The sequence below is a fragment of the Rattus norvegicus genome, chromosome 11 (assembly GCF_021556685.1).
Source record: "Rattus norvegicus strain SHRSP/BbbUtx chromosome 11, alternate assembly SHRSP_T2T, whole genome shotgun sequence".
In the NCBI taxonomy this organism is placed as follows: Eukaryota; Metazoa; Chordata; class Mammalia; order Rodentia; family Muridae; genus Rattus; species Rattus norvegicus.
In genome coordinates, this window is record NC_141544.1 from 78,423,190 (window position 1) to 78,447,126 (window position 23,937).

The window sequence follows — 23,937 nt, forward strand, 5'->3', positions numbered from 1 at the left end:
TGTGGGTGCTGGAAGAGCATCCAGTGCTTTTAACCACTGATTATCTCTCCAGTCTGATTCTGCTACTTTAAAATAAACCCACAATGGCAAATAAACTAATCTATAACTCCAATCTATACCAATAAATCTGTGAAACTCAAGCAGGCATGACAGAGAAACTCTGCACAAACTCTTAAATCTCAACTTGCAAAGCCACAAATAAATATGCACACAGAGTCAGAAAATTATTTTAATAGTTACAAAACATTTTTTACAGAATCAGTATAAAATAGCAATTGATTATTTTATAATTATGAGAATTAGACTCGCGGTCTTGGCTGGATGGGGCTGAACCAACCAAAGGCCTTGACCTGCTGGCTCAGAGACCACTCTCAGAAGTTGGCCTGCTGACATCTGTCATGCTCAGGCGACGAGATGACCGGGTCTTTTTTAAGAAAAAACTCTCTCTCTACTCATTCTTTGGAGGCTTGAAGTGAATTCGGCAGCGTTCATTAAACACCTAAGATAGTCAAACAAGAACAGAAGTCACCCAGATATCCTGTATAAATCAGGCCTGGATATAAATTCTGATCTACAGATTGGGAGGATGTTACCATTTTTGATCCAGGGTTAGGAAACAGTAAGTTTCTTTAGCACACCAAATTAAGTATAATGTATACCTTGGTAACATTCACTAGACAATTTCAGTGCCCATTTGCTGGCTAGACCTGTCTTCTGCTAAATTATGTGTATTTATGCATTTCTTGTTTTACTCACCTTGCTTCCTAAAATTTGAAACAACAAATCATAAATGTTGAGAATGCCTTTATGACTAAATGGGGCTACGCTACAGAAAGTTTTTGGTAGAATAGTTCAGAGAGGGTAAGATATTTAAAAAGGATAAGAGAGCAGTTAACATTCTTATATGAGAAGACTTCTGATGTATTAAAGAAAACACACACATAATACTTCTGTTCTTTAACAAAGGAAACACTCAATATAATGAGAAAGTCACGGGCATGAGAAAGCACATATCCCCTCCATGGAAGGACTCACGCTGAGGCAGATGCTCACCGTACCCCCTTTATTGTTCTGAATTTTCATTTTGAGACAGGGTCTTACTTTGTGGCTCATACTGGCTTTGAACTTGTTATATAGCTCAGCTTGGCCTGAAACTCACAAACCTCCTGCTTTAGCCTCCTGAGTTATGGGCCACCATGCCTGGCTACATTTTTACTTCTCTATGGGCTAATGATAGAATAATACTCTCTCGATGTCTAAGTGCACCGCCTGTTAAGTGTCTTGAGAACACTCAGGTTTACTGGAATGCAATTCCATCGTACTGGAGAGCACGTGGGATATCACGTCCAGAAGGTTTCACTCCACCATGCTCTGCATGTACCAAAATCCCCTGGACAGGCTCCCAAAAGCCAGATATTCACCACACCCTTCTCCCATTGTAGTCCCAGAATACATTATCATTTCTTCAGAGAATGTATGAATATACACTCATTGCCAAACCCTTCCAGGCAGCACAGCCCTCATGGTGATGCAAGGACAAGTTCAGGCTACATTTTGGCAAGGAAGACAGGATAAAGAAATGCCATAAGACACTCAATTTATAGTCTGTAATTTATTCATGTCTTCACTTGCTGTGAGTCTTCTTTAATTTAATGACACAGTAAAAAGCTGGCTACAAGTGGGTGGAAAATGACTTCACTTGGGACTTTAAAAACAGCTACCAAGCCTAGCCAGACATATAAATTCTGAAAGGTCACACACCAAGATACCAACACAGTGCACTCTGCTTAATGATTGCGTTTCTTTCTTTTTTCTTTCTTTCTTTCTTGTTTGTGAACATTGTGAAACAAAATTACGTCTGCAACAAAAGCCTTGTTGATAAGCAGTTATTAAATGCTAGAAGTCAGTCAGTGCCCAGCAGCTAATATTTAACCCCAAGGAGATCTAGTGGGAGAGTGGCAGATCTGAGTCTGCCTGCTCTTTCCTTCTCCTGGAACTTATTTATCCAGAGTTTCGTCTCTTTAGTGTTCCCTGTGTAATAGCATTTAATGAGACTCAATGAATATTAACTGACACAATTGCAGAATAATGCTTGTGACTTTGATTTTATGAAAAGAAACTCCACGAAAGGCTACAGTTAACAAATTTTTGAAAGTTCTCACTTAACTACAGTAAAAACTCTGCATGTTAAACATGCATAATTAGTGTTAGGAGATACAAAGAACGTATCTAACCCTGCTTGGTAGGCCACAAGTACTGTGTGTACCTGTAAAGCCATTATGCTTCCACACTGAAGTTAAGAGTACTCCCACCCTCAGCAGTTGCTGGGGGTTCTCTGTTCTCAGAGCCTGCCTGCACTGCCTCCCTGGTTCCCTCCTGCTTGTTCAGTTTTTCTCCTATGTATCTATAAAATCAACATTATTTCTTACCTTCCAGCTCCTGTCATTTACCACTTCTTCAACATTGAGTTCTGACTGCATCCATTTCAACTGCAAGAGAAAAATAGAAATTCTGAGCTGTAAAGAGTTTAAACTATAGTCCCAGTGCTAGAGAATGGTGATGGGGTGGACATGCAGATCCTGCTGGCCAGCCAAAATAGAAAAACTGTAAGCTCCCAGATCAGAGAGAAACACTGCCTCAAAAAAAAAAAAGATGGAGAAGTGACTGAGGAAGACATTCTGACATAACCTCAGGCCTCACACACACACCATCACAGGCAATCATCCCCACATATGCACTTACACAATATAAAATCAATTTTTACAAAGCATATGTAATATGCATTAGTTAGTACTGTCATTTTGGTTTGAGCTCTCTGAGACTGGTCCTGGAACCACGGTCTCTCCACAATTCAGACCCAAGCATGATTGCCTCAAGTGCCCTCCAAGGCCCTGTGTCTAGGAATGAGCTGGCCTTACTTACTCTGTGACAGGGAGGAAAAGAGCAGCAAATCAGACCATGAGTAAAGTTTCCCTAAAAACAACTAGAAAGTAAAGCATCCCTAATGGATGTCACCACTGCTTCTATCATGACAGAAACATGCCTCCTGTGGGAAGAAGGCCAGAAGTTCAGCTATGGGAAGGAAGCTCATCCACAGAGAGAAAGTTCACTGGAACTGCCAGCTGACTGACTACCTCTGCTTGTCAGCTCCTGCTGGGCTGTGAGGGCCGATCCTGGTGAGGCTACCTCCCCGTTAGGATCTGTTAATCCACCTGGAAGCCTCCCTGAAGGGACACTGGTCTGCCTGGGACACCTAGTGGAGAACTCAATTCAATGGTAGACCTGTGATGGAGGACGTGAGGACGTACCCAAAGAAACCGGGCCTCCCATGTGCCGACTGTTGATTAAGGGAGAAACAGCTTCTGAACCTCACACTGGTTAATGTTAGCACAGAGGCAAGCTTTTCAGCTCTCTTCTGCCTTCTCTTGTCCTCAAGACACTGATGGCTAGAGGTCACTGACACCTCTGCAGGTGTTTGTCAGGATGTAAAATGTCTCTAATTCCCAATGTTATGTGACCTCTGCTCCTGGAGCAGTGAGGTATAAATTCCAAGATGTTAAGAAGTTTCCTTAAGACTTGCAACAGACAGAAAAAAAGAAAAACAGAAAATTGATAACAATAGGGTACAGATAATCTTAATTTGCAACATCATGCCATATAGTTTGAATTCAGTTCTTATTTAAAGAAACAAAAAGAGTAAGTAGGTGAGAAGGATGTTATGGAGGTAGAAAATATGAGGTAACTTTTGAAAAGAAAAGTTAAAAAGAACGTTCTTTGTTCTCTGACTATAGAACCTCGATGGAACGGCTTCCATGCTGGAACGTGGAACCTGGTGGTCTAGTTCGGTGTTCCCAGGCCATGGTCACTCACATTTGGCTCCAGAATAAGCTAGCTCCTATTTGAAAAGGGGTTAGGGGTAAGAATGAAAATGTTTTAGATAAAAAGGGTTATATATAGTAAAAGATAAAATGCCTGGAATTGTCCAAATAGAAAAGATAAAAATAAAAATAAAAAACCAGAGCCCTGATATACAAAAGGCTGGAGTAGGTTGTACAAGGTTTGAGGAGGGTGAGACTTAAGATGGTAAGCTTCACAATTCAAGGTTATTAAAATGCCCAGCCACTTACTAGCTTGTGACTTCACAACTACCAGTTATCGTTCCTGCATGCTCAGTGAATGAGGAAGGCCCGGGACAGCTGAAGGACTTTCTGATTCTATAACCACACTTGGAAGAGAAAACAGCTGTGACATTTCCTCATCTGCTACAGCACTACTCCCTGCTGGATGTACCGCCCTGCAGTCCATGGCTGTGCCTTCCAGGCACTGAGGGCAAAGGGACAGATATGAGGGCTGAGCAAACAGAGACACAATCACTCAACAACAGGGCTTTGCTGTACTCTGCACTTCCCTGGCAGTGGTAGCTCTACTCTGACTTCTCAGTATGACTTAGCAGTCCTGTCCCACGCCCCATCAACATCAATAGCAAATCCAGAAGTAAGGGTAACATGGCTGCTGTATGTTCACACCGTGGCTGGTTAGGATCCAGTGGGCTGATGTGGACAGCACAGCCTGTGTCTTTCCTCCAGCACTAGAGCAGCCAATGGATTAGCTGGAAAGGATGACCCTTCCTCACAGTGGAGGGCAGGTTTGCAGTCATGCTCTCAAGAAATGGGACGCGCAGAGCTACTTAGACCTGATTAATTGTACAAAACAGCCTACAAATGCCCCTGAACATCAGGGGAAGAACAAGGCCTATTTGAACACGTTCACTACCTGGAGACTCCGTCCCTGCCTGATGAATAAACAAGTATGCAACAGAGCCCTAAGCAGTCCTCACGGACAGACAGACAGACACAAACACAGGGTGAGGCTGCACCCAGGGAAACACTGAGTTAGCAGAATAGCTGAGAAAGCACGGCAGCCTGGCCTACTTGCTGTGTGTCCTTGTGCATCTGGTCACACCGCTAAACAGACGCCAGCTCCACACTACTCACGATTAATGAGTTCCACATGGCCTGTCAGTCACCCACTGTGAGATCTTAAACAGACAACTGTATTGATAACTATAAGGTAACCTATGTAAGAAAAGTCCCTGTTATTAAGAAATAACAAATGGGTTGGTGAGATGGCCAAATGGGTAAAGGTGCTTGTTGCCAAATCTGATGACCTGAGCTTAATCCCAGGACTCTTGTGCTGGAAGGAAAAAGAACCAGCTTCTCCATGTGGTCCTCTGACCTACACACACAGAGACAGATATATTGGAAAAAAAGAAATTATAAATTTAAGGGTAAAAGGATACACCGAGTGCTTGAAATCATTCTAGAGAAGAGTATGCATGTGTGCACAGTAGAGAAAGGAAAGGGAGGGGATGAGGAGACCGTGACGCAGGTAAACGGAGGGTCAGGGAGAAGTTTGGAAATACATAAAGTTAAAATACCTAAAATTTCCCTAAAAAGTGGATGACAATGTATTCCATGTAACAAAATGTAGCCAGCTCTCTGTATGATCTGTGAATTCAAGCAATTGAGGATCAAAAATCAAGGGCTGGAGAGATGGCTCAGCGGTTAAGAGCACTGACTGCTCTCCCAGAGGACCTGAGTTCAAATCCCAGCAACCACATGGTGGCTCACAACCATCTGTAATGGGATCTGATGCCCTCTTCTGGTGTGTCTGAAGACAGCTACGGTGTGCTCATATACATAAAATAAATAAAATATTTAAAAAAAAACATTTAAAAAAAAATATTGAGGGTGAACACTTCACATGTACCAAACACAGACACTCTATTAGCTGCAATCAGAAACTGCGTGTGACGTAAAGTACAAGGATGCTGTGGAAGGAAGCTGAATGCATATACTGTGTCATTCACAGGTGGGAGCTGAGGTCTGTGGGCTCTGTCACCGCAGTGGGCCGAGGACCAAGAATGCCAAGACAACTGTTTTCCTGTACGCCACAAACAAGGGCCCCAGCAGTGACTCTGCCTCACGACTTCCTTCCATGAGGAAAAGCTTCCTTTCACATATCCCTAAGTGTGCACTTGACCTTTAAATTACATTTACACTTTATTCAGTGTGTGTGTGCCTGTCCACAGTGAGCAGTGTGGAGGTTGGAGAAGACTGATGGGAACTAGATCTCATCTTCCACCCGGTGGGACTGAGATCGAACTCAGGTCTTCTTGTCAGCAGGCATCCTCACCTGCCACTTAGCTGGACCACAACACTTTCTTAAGTAACAACACTGCAGGGACGCTGTTAAGTATAGAAAAGGTGTACACAACCCCACAAAGTCTACAGGTAGGGTGGACACTACCCTGAGGTGTTGAGCCTGTCTAACTATAGTCAACCAGTACTACATCTTTATGGCTGAAGAGTGCAATGGCTGGAACTTACGGAATCTGTATTCGGTTTCAGCAGATTCCTATACAATGAAAGGGCTAAATATTTTCAATACACAAATTCCTGAAGAAACGTTTCAAGTAAGCAGACACATGTTTTCCAAGAGCTTCTCATGGGTGTTGGTCAGCACTGATGTTTTGTCTTAAACACTGGAAAGCATCACAGGAAAAGAAATAAAATGCAATTCCATGTTAATTTTCCCTAAGCTCCTACCCTGCACTTGTTTATAAAATATACATCCATTTACTAAACCACATCTAAGTGTGATGCAAATGCCTACCTGATGACATTACTCTCCTGACCCTGTCTCTCGTGTATGTGTGTATATATGTTCCTGTATGTGCACACATATACACAAGTGTGTACATGTGAGTGGAGACCTTAAGTTTATGTCATGTGTCTTTTCTATACCACACTGCCCTGTATTTACTTTACTGTGGCTGGCCCTGGTACCAGCCAACTCTGGCTGGTCTAGCTAGCCAGCTTGCCCAGGGATCTCCTGTCTACCTCTGGAGTGCTGTGACTACAGGTGGCTGATGAGACACCAGCAAGGGAGATCAGATCCTCTAACACTGGAGATAAGGACAATTCTGAGCCTCCATTTGGGTGCTAGGATTGAAACCAAGATCCTCTGAAGAGCAGCCAACATTCTAAACCACAGAGCCACCTCTCCAGACCCAATTTTTCCAATGGCCTCTCAAGATCCAAACTCTAGTCCTCATAGTTCATAGCAAACAATTTATCTACCTAATTCATCCTCCCAACCCTGTCCTGATAAATTTTTTTAAAGTAATAACCATAATTTACTTGAAATTGTACGTATTCAAACTCCATTTTTAGGGCTACCTTTGGGGACCTTTGCCTTAGAAATGAAGGTCTCCTCAGCTTACCTTTGTCTGTTCTTTTCTAAGTTGTTTTAATAACGTTAAGTCATCCAGGTTCTTTTCTCTCTCTTCTCGGAGACGTTTTACTACTGCTGAGGTCTGGGCTATACAGTTCTTTATAACTCTGTCCCTACTGACATGAGCTGCCATCAACTAAAAAAGACAAAAGAATGAAAAGAGGGGGAAAAACACATTAATTTGTTACATTTTAGTACTAGAAAAAAATTGGTACTTCAAGAATGCAAATTTTTAAAACATTTTAAAATCTCTACAAGAGAAAACTGTTGGCTGGACTTCCTAAGTCAGCTAAGAGGGAACAAACGCCTCACAAGGTGCAGCCCAGAGGCCAGGCTGCTTCCTTCCATAATCCGGGCCAGGATCGCCTGCTCCTCCTTCCCACAGCACCCAGGCAGGCTTGCCCCAAGGCCTCCTGCCCATCCTTGCTCTCCTCACCACCTCTATACCTGCTCCTCTACCTCATCTCTACCTACCGCTGACTGTAGTCTCTCCCTCTTCGTCTTCCCTAGTTGGTTTCTGTCTCATGTTGCTAACAAGGGAAAGATGTTGTGAACAGAGGGATGTGGGGAATATCTTAGTTACATAATATTTAACTACGTAATCAGGGGCCTTTTCAAAACTCTCAAGTATTGACAAAAAGAAGCCAAGGCAGAGTTAGTGGCTGCATCAATTGTGTACGTTGATTGCAAGGATAACTGACAGAATGATTCTCATAACCCCTTCTCTGAGTAACACATCCAGCAAGACAGCCTTTCTCCATCTTGTCTTGGGTAGGCAAGGCATAATGGTCATGGTTCAAGGTCCTCTTCAATCACACCTGGGGAGAGCTCAGTGAAATTATTTAATGTATTATGAGAAGCCTTTCAAGATTAACTTTCTAAATCTCACATCCTTTCCTATAAAGAAATGTCACCATTGGAAATATGTCTTCATCAGTTATAAGCAACTTTGGATGTTCTGGACTCCTCAAGAAGAGGTCTTAGACCCAATCTCCAGAACGAAGTTACTTGAAATATAATAATGACCACTCTGGCAGGCATATTAAAATACATAGAACAGTACTTTCTTAGTTCACTAATCCTCTACAACACTATGAAACTGAAATGAAGGGAGATTATACAAAATGCTCGGTCAGCAACTAGGAAGCAGCAGATGTGAGATTTGACATGGTCCTGGAATCCATATTGCTAAGCATGTTACCATCAACCCTATGCTAACAGAAGACTGGAAATGGGAAGAACTGAACAGTAGAGACTACACAGGTAGCAGGGGGGTAGAACAGAGTGACCATACATTTCTAGTTCTTTAGTCAGATATACCTGAAGACATAAATGTACTATCAAACATCCCACAGCACGTTAGCACTTGGAGGCCCCCCAACAAACTTGCCCTGACTAAATCCTAAAAACACCACACCTTCTAATTTTCTAAAACCAGAATTTACCTGATTGCTCAACAGAATGACAGACTTTAACTAAACAACGAAAACCAGAACTAAGATGTCAGTGGATAGCGTTCTGTATTTGATAATGAGTAAGTTTGTCCACAGAATGACTTTTTTCCACCCCGCAATCCACTACAAATGTACACAATAGCCTTGTGGTGGGAGAGTATAAAAAGCACGTGCCATTTGAGCTTTAATCCAACTCCATGGAGGGGCGACATAGGGTACAGCACAGCTGCTCCATTTACTCCTGCTTTTGCAAATTCTAAAGAGGACGCTAGCAGGTAAGGAGACGCCACAGCATCAGGAATGTGTTTTATTAACGCCTGTGGCTTTCTCTTCCCTTTCTAGCATGTACGTCCTCTCCCTTCTGATAATGGATACAACGGAAAAATAAAGGCCTGCAAGGCTCTCACTCTTCTTGCCATTAGCTGCTTGACCTCCTGGGATTGACTCCTCCGAGTCCTCACTCTTACTACTCACTGCCTGGACTGTTTCACGGTCCTTGTGCTCATCCCTCGCACACTATGTACTTAAGCAGAAGGCCATGAGCACACAGGCCAGAACACCGCTGCCCCCATTCTTACAGCCATCTCCGCAGATTTGTGTGCACACCACACAATGCCTGAAGCCATATTTCAGTCGGTGTGCTCCCACCTTCAAGGGCACACAAGATATCATGTGTTTTTCACAGTGTAGATATAAGTCAAAGTATTTCTCATTGTACCTGCAAAGAAAGGTATAAAAGAAACACCAAAGAGAGACTCAAGAGATAAACTTACAGACTCATATAGTTGTTTACAGGTTTGGCTGGCATCAATTTTTCCTGCAAAGGAAGCTGTTGGAACCGTAGTGTTTAATTCATGTACTATCCTGTCATCAATTGTCCTCATCACCTTGAGTAATTCCTATATGTATTTAAAATAAAAGAACAGAAGAAAATAATCTCAATGAAATGTTAAGTGATAAAAGTTAAATATTTAAATAAAAGAAAAAAAAAAAAACCCAGGATCTTTTACATAAGAGGACAAGATGAACAGTACAACCAAATCTCTTTCCCGTTATCACAGCGATGAATAGTGGGATGTGCAGCAGATTCGAACCCAGGACTCTGCACCTAGCTCTGCGGCTCAACAGTGAAACCTACTGCCTGGCACGGTATTTAGCAAATTCTATCTTCCAACTCCAGCACATGGCCAGAAAGGCTCACCAACCTGAGCACCACACACCCTCCACGATCACTGGTGCCCTGCTCTAGTCTAACTTTGCAAATGTGGGGCTAGGGGACATGAGGGCAGGGCTGGTCAGCTCACAGAAGTGAAGCTGCCCACTGCCAGCCTTACCTTGCAGATCTTTGACTTTCTACTATGAATATAGACATTTTTGTGATAAAGACAAGAAATTTGCTACTAAAGAAAAAACATACTTTGGCTTTTTTATTCATTAAACAGGTAGGGATTGGTTCTAGCTTTTCATTAGTAATCATGGTTTACATTTCTCAAAACATGGCTTTCCTTCAAAGTCTCCAACTCACAAAAACCCAATCCTAAGCACTTCCTACCTCTGTGAGGCCCTGTTCCATCCCCAGGAACCTACTGTACCCAAGAGAGAAAGGACAAGGAGCTCAGAGTACACCACACAGCATAGATGCTCCCCACGCCGTGACCAGCTCTGCCTTCCTCATCGCTCACTAGACAGGGGACAAGCTGCACTGTCCTCAGTTAACAGAAACTCTGGGTTGAGTTTCTAACTCTATACACTTCTCTTTCTTACATGTTCTTAAGATTGTAATACCTCCTATACTACTCCTCTCCTTACAAAACACCAGGCCACTGAAAAGCTGCTGACAGAGCAATCACTGTCTACTTACACGTCTCACCTGACCCCAACACGTATTAGAGCAAACTTCACTCGCTCTTCTTCTTTTCCTTTGTCAAATTAAACCCAAGACTGGAAGCAACATTTTCACTTTCCCCTGCCATTTGTTACACGTGTTCCTTATCACTAGTGAGTGTGAGCACTGGCCGGCCTCGGGCAGTCCACGTATCTGGAGGTGAGCTCCAGCTGTGCTATACAAGAATTTCTGGTGGTTAAAAGTCAGCGTGGTCCAGACACTTGGGAAACGGGTTTCCATCTGCTCTAAGGAGTCATTTCTCTTGCCTCTGGCAGAAGGGACATGTTGTGTAGGAAAGCCCATCAGTCTCCAGGCTTCCTTGGTCCCTATTCACACATTCTTGTTATACATCTCTAAGGTCATGCTAGACTCCTGGTCCTTCCATCTATCTCCTCTACTACTCATTACCCATCCTCCTTAAAAGTCTCTCTCTCTCTCTCTCTCTCTCTCTCTCTCTCTCTCTCTCTCTCTCTCACACACACACACACACACACACACACACACACACCCCACACCCCAGCTCCGTCTCTGTTGTTTTCTGTCCCTCTCTCTCTCCCATCTCTGATAGCCCTGGCCATGACCAGTTTTATTTTTCTTTGTCTCTCTCATTCACAATAAAAACCTTCCTCTTAATCGTACCAGAGTGGTCATTTCAGTGGTTTCTTTACTGCACCCCTCACATACACCTACCTTCCTTATAGAAAAATTAAAAAAAATATTTAATTATCCAAAGTTAACCACTAGCAATATCTTAACAAGTTTTATTACTTTTATACATACTTATGAAGTAATATTTTAAAATATGACCCTCAGTGAACACGTTGCCTGTGTTACTACAAACACTGGACACCACCCATCCTGGGATTCAAACCCAGGTCCCCATGCATGCTAGGCCAGTGCTCCATCACTAAGCCATTCCTGGTTTCCTTGAAGACATTGTTAATAGTTCTATAAATGTTGCCAATTGCAACCATTTAATCCGAGCATGTAGTCTAAATTCTGTCCCTACCACTCCGTTCACCTTAACTGCTGAGTATATTAATGGTCTGCTCATGATCTCAATACAGAAACGGAGCAGCCTTCGCAATTTTCATGACTTAGACTAATAAATCACAGGCAAGGCCTTGTGAGAAAGCCCGACACATAAAGGCACTTGTTCAACCCCCAGACCCACATCGTGGAGAGAGAACCAGCTCATTCCCTTCCCCAAATAAATAAAATTTAATGAAAAGACCTCAGACAAGTTAACACAAAGTTCATTATCTTGTCTCCTTTTTCTTTATTTTGTTGACAGCACTCTGCAAACCGTAACTCTTATGGGGAACCTCAATACATTCCCTGGGCAAACTACCACTTTAACTAGTATGTCACTTTAACTAGTATGGAGGGTGTATACTGTCCACCATTAGTAAATTCCGCACAAGTGATGGCAGCATTGGTGAGTCAGAGGGAAGAAAGCAGCTGGGTGTGGTGGCACATATCTGTCATCTGAGCACTCAGGAGGCTGAGACAGGAAAATCATGAGCTGGAGGCCAGTATGGGCTCCAGAGGAAGAGCCTATCACTAGGAGGGGAAAGACAGAGCCAGCCTAACCCCTCAACATGGCTGCTTTCCCCCAACCCCTTTAAAAACCTTCCGATTCTTCTTGTTCACAGCTCTGAGGCCAGGCTTCAGTTGTGCCTCTTGGATAGTTTTCCTTGGCCTGGAAAGCGCTCAGCAACTTTCTTCGTTGAACAGTATAACAGAGAAGCAGAGTGTATCCTTTTACTAACTCACAGGCATTCAAACAACAGGGGCTGATAGAGAAGTACTGTGAGGAAGGGAAAGCTAATCCCACGGAGTGGAGCAGAACATGATCAAGTTGGGATTGAGAGCTATTTTGGGTAGGGAGATCAAGAAATGCCTCTGACAAACACCAGATGTTCTCTGTCATATACAGATCCTAGCCTCAAATCTAACAGCAGTGTGTTTAGCCTGGAATGTTGCAGAGTCCAGGGAGCTACATTAAAGAGGAGGAAGAGTCTTAAGGGAGGTGGAACCGTAAACCAAAAGCAAAATGAGGGTAGGGGGAGAAGACTGGAGTTAGGCTGGAGCAGGCCAGAGGGTAGGCAAAGAAGACAGGATAAAGGGAAGTGTTAACTGGAACTAAGAATTATTAAAAATCCCTAATAAAATCTACTTTGTAAGCTTTTAAAAATACAATTTGCTTTTTTAAAACTTTGAAAAGAGCTACCCTGCATGGGTGGTGTACTGGCTAGTTTTGTGTGCCAACTTAACACAAGCTGGAGTTATCACAGAGAAAGGAGCCTCAGTTGTGGAAATGCCTTCATGAGACCCAGCTGTAAGGCATTTTCTCAGCAAGTGATCAAGGCGGGAGGACCCAGCCTATTGTAGGTGGAGCCATCCCTGGGCTGGTATTTTGGGTTCTATAAGAGAGCAAGCTGAGCAAGCCAGGGGAAACAAGCCAGTAAGTAACACCTCCCCATGGCCTCTGCATCAGCTCCTACTTCCTGACCCACTTGAGTTCCAGTCCTGACTTCCTTTGGTGATGAACAGCAATGTGGAAGTGTAAGCTGAATAAACCCTTTCCTCCCCAACTTGCTTCTTGGTCATGATGTTTGTGCAGGAATAGGAACCCTGACTAAGACAGATGGATAACGGTTCACCCAGAAGCCATACAGTATACAAAAACCCCAATGCCAAGTGTGGAATACCTCCCATAAGCTGCTAGTCAGTGAGACCCTAGAGCCCCCAAAACAATCCAGATGACGGTCATCACTCTCGGTTGCCCACCAGACTACATGGTAAGATCTAATTGCTCAAGACGCCTTACCCTTTGGTCACAGGAGGTGATGACACCAAGATGAAACTAAGCAAGAAGCACCTCCCTAGTGGGTAGCTTTCGTACCGCAAAAGGTGCTGAGGCTCCTAGGGAAGAACACTCACCAACAGTCCTACCTAGCTGTGGGCACCATGATGACAAGGAGGACCTGCCAGGCTAGAGGCAACAAACCACTCCTGCAACAGTGGCAAGACATGCTGATGAAGGTAACCAACTATTTTCTGATTGGACTTGAGACCTGATCCACAGTAAGAATTCATACCTGATGTCATAAACCCGGTCGAGAAATCTCAGCTGAACAGGTTATAGGCCCTACTATGGAAACCAACTGTTGTGCTTGCTAACAGACATGTTGTCAAGACACCTCTGAAATACTTATGCTTATGCCCACAGATCAGTGCTGCTCTCAATCGTCATCAGAGAAGCTTCTTTTTGCAGTGGATGGCAATTAATGAAAAGACTCATAATTGGTCAAAGTGCTGATAATAAGTGACTGTTAGTTGCTTGGTCCTAAAATCTCTTATCAGTCACTCCAAGGCTCAGGCACCACAGAGAAGATGGTGAAAGAACATAAAAATCCAAGAGTGGAGGGGGCACTGCAAGACAAAGTCTTTGGACATCATCAAGGCAGGAAAGAGCAAGAAAAGAAGAGAGAGGAGGGGGGAGAGGAGGAGGAAGAGTAGGAGGGGGAGGAAGAGGAGGAGGAGAGTGATGAGTACATGGGTTCTAGTGTGGTCTTTTGTCAATAAAGCATTTAACCTCCTGTATAAAACTCATTCCTTTTAAGGAAAAACAGTGAGATGTGAAACGGTGTAAGATTTGTTTTTAAGGCTAGAGAGGTAGCTCAGTGGTTAAGAGCATTGGCTGCTCCTCCAGAAAATCTGGATTTGAGTCCCACCATCTACATAGTAGCTCAAAATCATCAGAAACTCTAGTTCCAAGGAAGCTAACACCTTCTTCTAGGCTCCAAGGGCACTGGACATGTAGGTAGTGCACAGACATACATGCAAGCAAAACACATAAATATATTTTTTAAAGATTTGTTTCTAAACTATTCAGCATAATATTTTTGTACAGTTAAGACACCACACCAAATGTCTTCACATACTGTCCTGGCAGTATTTTTAACACCCACTAACTTTGCCTGGTACAGTATGGGAGCTGTGAATTGACATGGGAATTTACCTCAGGTTCAATATCATTAAGAATTAAAGAAAAAAAAAAAGGAGGGGGTGGTTAAGAACACATTGACTGCTCTCCCAGAGGTCCCGAGTTCAAATCCCAGCAACCACATGGTGGTTCACAACCATCTATAATGAGATCTGATGCCCTCTTCTGGTGTGTCTGAAGATAGCTATAGTGTACTTGTATATAATAAATAAATAAACTTAAAAAAAAAAAAGAATTCAGAAATTGCAAGGATGCCCTTGATAACACCACGTAACTAGACTACTGAATGCATGAACACAGTATAAGAAGAGACTCAGTACTGCAGGATATGTTAATATTTTCTGAGAAGCAGAGAAAGGAGTGAAATGCTCTTAAGAGTGGTGGTTATATGATCAGATTTGTGTTCTGAAATGGCTGCCTAGAAAGTGGACTACACTAGCATAGAGAAGTTAAGAGACTGACACAGCAATCCAGGCAAAAGATCACACAGCTTAACATTTGCTGAGCTTTTATTGACCCTGAACTTTAACCAGTTTTTTAATCTGAATACCTGCTATAACTTTAATCATGATAAACAAATCCTCCAATAAAACAATGTAAACACACTATTAAGGTCTTTACACAGCAATGGAATTTGTCTGTACTAAGTGGGAAATGAATCTACTTTTAAAAAAATGTATTAAGAGAGAGAGAGAGAGAGAGAGAGAGAGTGTGTGTGTGTGTGTGTGTGTATGTGTGTGTGTGTGCACATATGCTATGGCATACGTGTACTCAGAGGGCAACTTTGTGTATTTGGTTCTCTCTTTCCAAGTTTATACAGGTTCTGGGTATTAAACTCAGGCTGCAATTAGGCTTGTGTGGCAAACACTTTTACCTGTTAAATCATCTGGCTGTCCCTGAACCCACCCACCCACTACCTTTGCAATCTTACCAACAGACTCTATAGACGAGGCCTGCCAAATGCACTATTTTCCTCCCTTTCCTGTGTACTAGTAGATTACAAACCTACTAGTTTGTAGATCTACAATTGGGCTTTTGATACAGCAGACACTAGCATGCAAGGCTACTTAAGTTGAAATTCTCAATTCAAAACCTTCAGTTACCACAGCGTACGTATGCTGAAGAGCTACATGTTAGCAGCAACTTCTACAAGTGTACAGCACAAATGCAGAACTTTTCTATCACCACAGGGAGTTCAAGTGCACAGAGCCAAGCAAGTGAAGCTGCATGTCATACAACCTAGGAGCCTGAGTCCACACAAAGGTGGAAGGAGAGAACCAACTCCTCAAATTGTCCAAAAGTGTAAGACATACGTCCAAAAGTGTCCTGTACTCTCCCACCATGTACACATCCACACAATAACAACATTTTAAAAGAAAATTTTAAAAATACAATGATAGTATCTATACTGATGCACACTTGCTGAGAATTATAAGTTATTAAATTTCATAGGTAGATTACAAAAAAAGGCTAAATCTCTCACCAGGCCATTTCCTCCATTACAGTGGAGGAAGCATGGAGCCCTTATGTCAACTCCAAGAGCTCCTAGGACAAAGACTGGAGAGTGTAAAGTCAACTCAAAATCATTATATACACCAAATAACTATTCCTAACAGAAATGCAGAAAACCACTCTGGAAAGAAACAGTGACCTGGGTCTCAGCTGGAGAGAAGGGGAAGGTACTTCTAAGTGAGTGACAGGTGTGGGGAGGAAGCATGGGAAACAGGAGCATGTGTTAAGGAATAAATTAAGAGTGGTGACAGACAAAGGGTTCAAATACATGCTAGATATGGAAAGCATTGATATGGGAGAGAGAAGCATTTGGAAGACTTTGCCCAGAGGCACTTTAGAAATATTGTTGTGTTTTAAGACAGGTTTCTGTGTGTGTAGCCCTAGCTGTGCTAGAACTCACTACATAGATCAGACTGCCCTCCAACTCACAGAGATCCACCTGCCTCTGCCTCCCACTTAAAAACATGTACCACCACTGCCTGGCCTAGGGATGCCCTTAAGCCATGCCAAGTCCTTAGAGCTTAGACTCTAAATTGAAAAGAGGACACAAAAGTGACTAATGAAAGGAGACTTATCCTAAAGCTGCAAAAATCACAAGTCCCACATGCCTGACTCCTGAGTGCTGAGATTAAAGTTCTGAGCTACCATGCCCAGCACACAACGTTTTGCTTGATCACCCCTTTACTGTGTTCTCCTAAGAGTCTAAGGGAGCCAAAATTTTTCAAGTTTTTGTAATGCTGGTATAAAAAAATACATGTGCTTACAGTCAAAAGTGTATTAAATATTGTCACGTACAGGGTGTACTTGACAGCGGTGATAAATGACCACTGCTGGTTGATGTATCATGCTGTTTTTTCCATCATTACTTCATTTTCCTTTTACATAGCTGCCTCGTAGATCTCCTGTTTACTGCATCCCAACTGCATCAAGAAGCCATGACAGGGATTGGCTTAAACCTAGATAAGGTTTAATTACTGTTCATATTTGCACAACATAAAATCACCTGTACCACATTTCTTAGATTACATCCCCATTATTAAGCAATGCATGACTGTACAGGAAATGTTCTGCTGTGTGCAATTACCTCTGCCTAGAAGTCAACTGGTATTATCTGAGGGCTCAACTCAATTATGACCTCATTTTCTTTCTTTTTGAGCTCTCAAGCACTAGTACCAGAGTTGCCTTTGAATCCTCATTGAAAGCTCCTCGTCTCATACACTGTCCACCATAGTTACCTCCCAAAGCCTGGCAGCTAGTAGATACCTGGCAGTGACGAAATTATTTACCCTGGGGTGCATGGAAAAGCCCTAAGTTCTTGTTGGTAAGGCTTTTGGGAATGAAAGTTAAATGGAGATCACAACCAGGCACACAAAATACAGACAGTTTCAGCTGTGGCAGGACTTCTTGAACCAGGGTTATTGGGGCCAGTCTCCACAACATAGTGAGATCTTGTCAAATACACACACACACATACACAGATACATAAATGGAGGTCAGCAGGGAAAGAACCCTAATCTGCCACAACTGGGGTCCTCATTGGAAGAGGAAGAGATATTAGTGATGCTGCTCTAACTGCACAGACAGAGAAAAGGTAAAAAGACACGGTGAGAAAACACCCTGCACATCAGGAGAAGATCTCACCAGAAGCCAACCCCAACATGACCCTAATGTTGGACTTCTGGCTACCAAACCTTCCGGAAACCTCATTTGTGTTGTTTAAGCCACTTAGCACTGTAGTATTTAGTTATGGCAGGCTAAAAATGTACCCAAACAATTGTTGACATATGTTAAAATGAGATTTGAAGCATCCAATTTTAAACTTTTTTTTTTTTTTTTTGGATTCTATTTCACTTTGGAAATAGGATATTTTCTGGGAATGCTACAATGGGGGGGATACAAAAAGTTTAAAACTCTTTAAAAATCTTTTAAGTTTAAAATACACAGCTGTATGAAGACAAAATCAGAATTAATAATAGTTAGAACTTGACAGAAGTGACAGGGAGTGCGTAGGAAAGCCCATGAGAAAACTTTAAGGTAAAAGCATCAATTCTGATGTTGACACAAGTTTGCCTTAAAAGAATATGTCAATGTCAAACTAGGAGGTGCATTTGTAAATAGCTCTGCACTACATCATATGCAAAATATAATCCTCCAAAATAGTAAACAAATCCTGAACTTTAATGATATATATGCAGCATATTTAAAAGTACCCTGGATTTTTTTTTCAAGTTTTAATTTAAAACCCCCTTTTAAACTAAAAGGAGTAATGGATTGAGAGGTGAATAACAGATATAAATAAGAGACAGAGCAGGTATAGCATCACTGACCACAGAATTCTGAGGGTGGTTACACAGAACATTCACAGTACAATTCTTTCAACATCTCATAATTATGGAGTAAAATCCTACCTGATATTTACAAAAAAAAAAAAAAAAAAGACGTGACTTTCAGTTTCTTTCCCCAACATTCAGTGCAGGGTTTTCCATACTTAGGATCCTTACATACAAACTGACCTAACAGCTCTGGAGAATGTTACTTTTGATTAGTAATTTGTGAGAATTCCAGACAACCATGTCTTATAATTTCATCTAAATGCCATACTAAGGCTAAGGCTTTAGATTATTACAGCACCTTCATGCCTTCATGTATGTGCTGGTCCTATCTGTGAAGGAGTGGGAACAAAAATCAATGCCTATTTACAAGGAGATTAAAAGATATGCTAACGCTGGTTCTGGGTAAATTGGTCTTTTGATTTTTAACTCACATATTCATTAAATTTTTTGACCAAGGGACTGGAGAAATGGCTCAGTGGATAAGAACCTGTCTGTTCTTGCAGAGGTCTCTGGTTCAATTCCTAGCACCCATATGTCAGCTTTATTTTTGCCAAATACATCAATTTGATGAGGTTTTATCTTCATGAATAAAGAATACCACTACCTACTTCAAAGTATTAAGATTACTACAGATAGGGAAATTATGTCATGTTTAACCAATCTTACTATCTTTACCAAAAAATACATTTTTAAAGATCATGTTTTCTTTAACTTCAACTCTAATTTAACAGCAGAATCGTCATTGTGAATGATCAATATCCGGGTCGTTATTCTTGAATTCTCGAGTGAGTCCTGGACCTTTGATATTTTTAATACAAAAATACATATATTTTACTTAAGTGTTACGCCTTCTCTCAGGATCAAGAAGGCAACAGTACAGACCAAGTATTTGACTTAACCCTCCCTCCAAGCTTCCAAATACTCATATTCTCTCTCTCTCTCTCTCTCTCTCTCTCTCTCTCTCTCTCTCTCTCACACACACACACACACACACACACACACACACACACACACACACACACACACGGCACTATGACAAATACAACGTCTCTTTTCACTTTCCCTCCCCCTAAATCTCAACTTAGAAGGGGGAGAGAAATGGTAGGAGCTGGGAACGAAGTTCAGGGAACCGCTGAACTGTTAACAATCCCTACCCACAGCTTCAGATTTCCGCTTTACCACTCCAGAATGACCCGGAGGGCCTCAGGCACCTCCCTGCACTGAGCACCAACGCTTCCCAAGGCCGCCCCTAGCCCCCATGACCTCTAAAGGTTTCCCTAAAAAAGCTCTGAACGGCCTGCTTTCCCTACAGTTTGTCTATCCTCCCTCCCAGGCCAAAGCACCGACTAGGATCTGGGGACAAAAGGCTGGACAAGCTCGCCACGTGAGGAAAACCTCATCACCTGGAACTCGGCGAACTCTTCACAGTTCACACCGCCACTGGGCGCCGCCATATTGGACGAACGCGAGGACCCCGCAGCTGGCCAATCACCGTGGAGCAGAGGTGTCCGCGGTACTGCCTGACAGCAAGTACTGTGAGCCCGGGGAGCGGAGAGCAAGGCTTGCCCTCCTCTCTCTGATCCTAGAGCATAGAGGAATGAGACCGCGAAGAAGCGTCGACAAACAGGGGCGTTTGGGGCCGTGAGAGTGGGCAAGCGGTGAGAACTAGATTTTTTTTAAAACATAGCTAAGTGGAAAGCAGGCTTCCCTCGGACATTCCCGAAGCCAGAAAGCCATAGGACCCAGGCTCCCGAGTCCTTCCGCGTGTGTGACTCGCTTGCACAGATCGAAAACACTACTCAGCGCTTCACAGTTGGCAGACATCGCCCTTCCTCCTCCGCCTTCATGCCCAGGCAGGCAGGGCGCTTGGCCGGGTCCTTTGCTCGTCGCGCACGTCCCGCACGCCCGCTGCGTCACGGCAGCACGCCCCGCCCACCCCGCCTGCGCCCTCCCCACGCGGGCACTCGGTGACATTGAGCGCCAGCGCCGCGGCCGCGGTGGGGTGCTGTGCGTCGGCGGATCAGGCGGTCATGTGGAGCCTCCGCGGCCTGCGCCTGGCGGCTGGTGAGACGCGGGGCTGCGGGCGGCAGGAGGGGGCATCACCGGTGGGGGTGTCCTTACTATAACGGTGTGAGGACCGCAGCGCCTTAGCAGACGCGGGGAGCTGGCCGAGACCCTGGCATCTGGCGCTCATTCACGCAGCTCCCATCTTAAGTTAGTGCTTTGATGCCTCCACCTGGTCCCCATCCTCCTGTGAGCACCTGCTCAGAGTTATCCCCGGAACTAATGCTTTCCAACCTAAATTTCTCCTATCCGTTATTCTAGGTGCCTTCCTACTTGGCTACTTATCCCTCCCTCTTTTGGTGAGGGACTCAGAGATCTCACTGAATACAAGTAATTGTTGTCTTAAGATGTGGGTGGTAGTACATACTTTTAAACAATAGTGTGATAAGTGCCTCGACTTTCTTAGGAGAAAGTGTTATGCTAATGTAAGGTCTGTAGCCTGTTTTCTCAGTAAACATTGGAGCGTTTGAGTGTTTCCGAGTCTGGTAAAGTGAACGTATCCCGCCTCGGGGAAATCTAGAGAGCCTTGAATTATGTAGGTGAGAAATCAGAGGGTTTGCAGCTTGTATCTTGAGGATCTTTAGAGGGTAGCTTACTCTTTTGACAGCTTTATGAACTTTCATGCTACACCCTTTGTTCATGGCATCACATCACTACAGAGTTGTATAAGTTTTTAAAAAAAAAGAATAGCCCCACGTTTTGCTATTGGAGTAACGTACATTGTAAATGCGATTGAAGCAATGCAAAAAGTAGTAAATGTAGGATAGTTGCATAATTTTGAAGAGTAGCCAGTGAAGTTAGATTTTACCGACTGGAAGACATGTTTCGATGGGTTTGCCTTGCTTACACCCTTAAACACTAACACCCACTCTGCTCTAGGGAAAAAAGGGGGGGGAGGAAAAGAAAAAGCCCTCATTCTATTACTGGTTTTGATTTGTATCAGTTAGGATTTAACTCATCTAATATCTTTTGTGTGCATGTTTTCTTAAGTATTATAAAGTTTTAAAAAGAGCAAGCAAAAGAATCATCAGTCTGAGTTATGTGAAAGGCGCTTAATACTTAAACACTGACAGTAGTTCCTTTTCTAGACTGTAGCACACGTCATGGAAACCTAAAGTGTCTTGGAAGATTTCTGATGTTTTGGAACTTCGCTCTTGGACCCCTAACCAAGATAGAATTTCTTGCACAATTTAGCAACAACTTATTTTACTTCCGACAGGGAATATTTTAATAGCACACCAAGGATGTTATGGGGTCGTGTCTGATGTGTTGTGAGCACCTTCCAGTGATTTCTCTCTTACCTGTTTTATTAATAAACACGCTTTCTGATTTACATTATCTGATTTCTACAGTGGTCCCCTTGGGTCTTATTCCCTCCTGTCTTTATAAATAAACATAAGTCACGGGTCTAAAAAACTCGTGCAGCACCACTTGGTGATAAATGTGGGGAGGGCACCAGAGGAGGGCAGTGAGTGTGTGTTACCTGCATTCCTTGGTGTTGTTGATGCTGCTTACTGGGATATGTGTATGTGTAAGTTAAGTGTCATATGACCAGTTGGAAATTTGTTTTGTTTTTGAGACATTCACTATGTGGATCAGGCTGTCCTCGAACTCATGGATACCCTCCCTGGTGTATGTAGTTGGTGAATGGATGTGAAATCTGAACATAAGAAGTGCAGATGTGTTTGTGAAGTGGACGTACACTTTCATACACAAATGGACTTTCAAGAACCTATGGGGGTTTGATAAGTAACATCGATGTGTGGCAGTCAACTTAAAATGTGATCTGGGCATTGTTTCTCACCCAGAATTTTATTCAGAATAAGGTACTGTTCTGGGTGAGTGACGTTTTAGGTGCTTGGGCTCATTTTAAGCAGTACAGCTGTGCTTAACAGCTTCCATTGGCACTCCTGGGTGGACTCCCTTTGCAAACAGCCTGGAGGGTTTATGGGATTCAGCTGCTTGTTGTATGAATATAGTTGTAGATGTGGGTCAAAGTTGCTACAAAGTTGCCACTGGTGAGCAGTCTTGTGAGCCTCTGAAATCAAGTTCGTGTACTAGAGAGAGGGAGGGACGGAGGCTTATATCCGTGTCCCAGCAGTGCGGGTTCCGTGAAGTCAAATGCAAGGGTAGGAGGCTAACCAGCTTCTCACCCACCCTGCTGTGACTTCCATTAGCATCAAGATTGGCTTTCCCATATATTTTCTAAATTCTCAGCTCTTATAAGTATCTGTTAATACATATTGCTTTGGTGGAAGGACCCTAGGAAATATCGTGAACTAAGCAAATATAAGAGTTTTCACGTCTCTTTTCTCCTGGAAGCTGAATAAAATAGATGCAGCTTTTAAGGTATTGTATCTTTATTCACAGTTCATTTTCTGTGTGTTATGTGTGGATGTCTGTGTATACATTTTAAGCCCTTGTGAAGGCCCGAGAAAGACATGAGGTATCCTGCTCCATCACCCTACTTTATTCCGGCAGTGAGCCTGAGTCTCACTGCCAGCTCACTAGGCTGGCAGCCAGCAAGCTCCAGAGAGCCTCAGGTCTCCACCCCTCACAGCACTGCTCCTTACAGCACTAAGTAGCCACACCTGGCTTTTTACATAGTCATCAGGGAGGCAAACTGTATCCACTAATCCATCTCCTCAGCTCCAAGACATTGTATCTTTCAGTAGGATGATCAGGTCAAAAGAATGAATAGACTTACCCTAATGTTCTTCATTCCTTTGGGAAGCCCTGTTGCCCTGTGCCCCACTGACTTGCCAGCTTTTACAATGACCTCATTTTCATCGCTGTTACCAGTGCACACCCAGGGGGCTGCACCTGTCTAATTCATACCCCAGAGCACTGAAGCCAAGCAATATTTTAGAAGTCATCTAGTCCCTTAATTTACGTAGATTAAGGAGTTTATACTACTTTTTGCTTCTTGAGACAGTGTGTCATTATTTATCCCCACTGCCCTGGAGCCCTCACCCTCCTAAGTACTGGGATGTGCAGTGTGCACCAGCAACCCTGGCTGGAGGAGAAATCAAGGCATAGGAAGGAAGTTTGCTTGCTAATGGCTATATAATAGGTTTGATGCCGGGACATAACCAATATCTACCTCCCACTCTGATTTTATGTCCATTTCCGTTTGCTTCTTCATTGTTCATTTATTTGTTCTTGCTAACCAAGCCTAAATATATCACCTCCATTGTAACTACTCCTTTTTTTTTCTTATCACATTGCCCAGATGCCAGCAGATTTTCATTTGCGCATACACTGTGTCCCATACACTGCCCACTTCCTAGGGCTTTTTATTGCAGTGTATAAACCAGCCCATATAATACGGCTAGAGAGCATATGCATTAGGCTTTAGATTACAGAGCAAATTGTGAGCGC

The 23,937-nt window shown here is 43.1% G+C and overlaps 2 protein-coding genes across 3 annotated transcripts in view; one reads left to right on the top strand and one right to left on the bottom strand.

Annotated features, from left to right (window-relative positions):
* Positions 1-208: 208 nt before the first annotated feature.
* On the bottom strand, positions 209-20,487 carry Mix23 (mitochondrial matrix import factor 23). 2 transcript variants are annotated; one of them, NM_001105875.1, is made up of 5 exons: positions 19,896-20,487; positions 9,524-9,649; positions 7,286-7,432; positions 2,430-2,489; positions 209-499 (listed from the first exon to the last, which is right to left on the bottom strand). In NM_001105875.1, the coding sequence occupies exons 1-5, from the start codon at positions 19,944-19,946 to the stop codon at positions 449-451; spliced, it is 435 nt and encodes a 144-aa protein (NP_001099345.1). In that variant the 5' UTR covers positions 19,947-20,487; the 3' UTR covers positions 209-448. The 2 variants fall into 2 exon arrangements, with proteins under 2 accessions (NP_001099345.1, XP_087431946.1); XM_087575820.1 differs by lacking the exon at positions 19,896-20,487 and adding an exon at positions 16,955-17,115 and having other exon boundaries at positions 216-499.
* The window catches only part of Fam162a (family with sequence similarity 162, member A), a 29,262-nt gene continuing 25,789 nt past the window's right edge, over positions 20,465-23,937 (top strand). The window contains 1 exon segment of the mRNA NM_001399276.2: positions 20,465-20,556. Coding sequence (NP_001386205.1) covers positions 20,523-20,556 — 34 coding nt within the window. The 5' untranslated portion in view covers positions 20,465-20,522.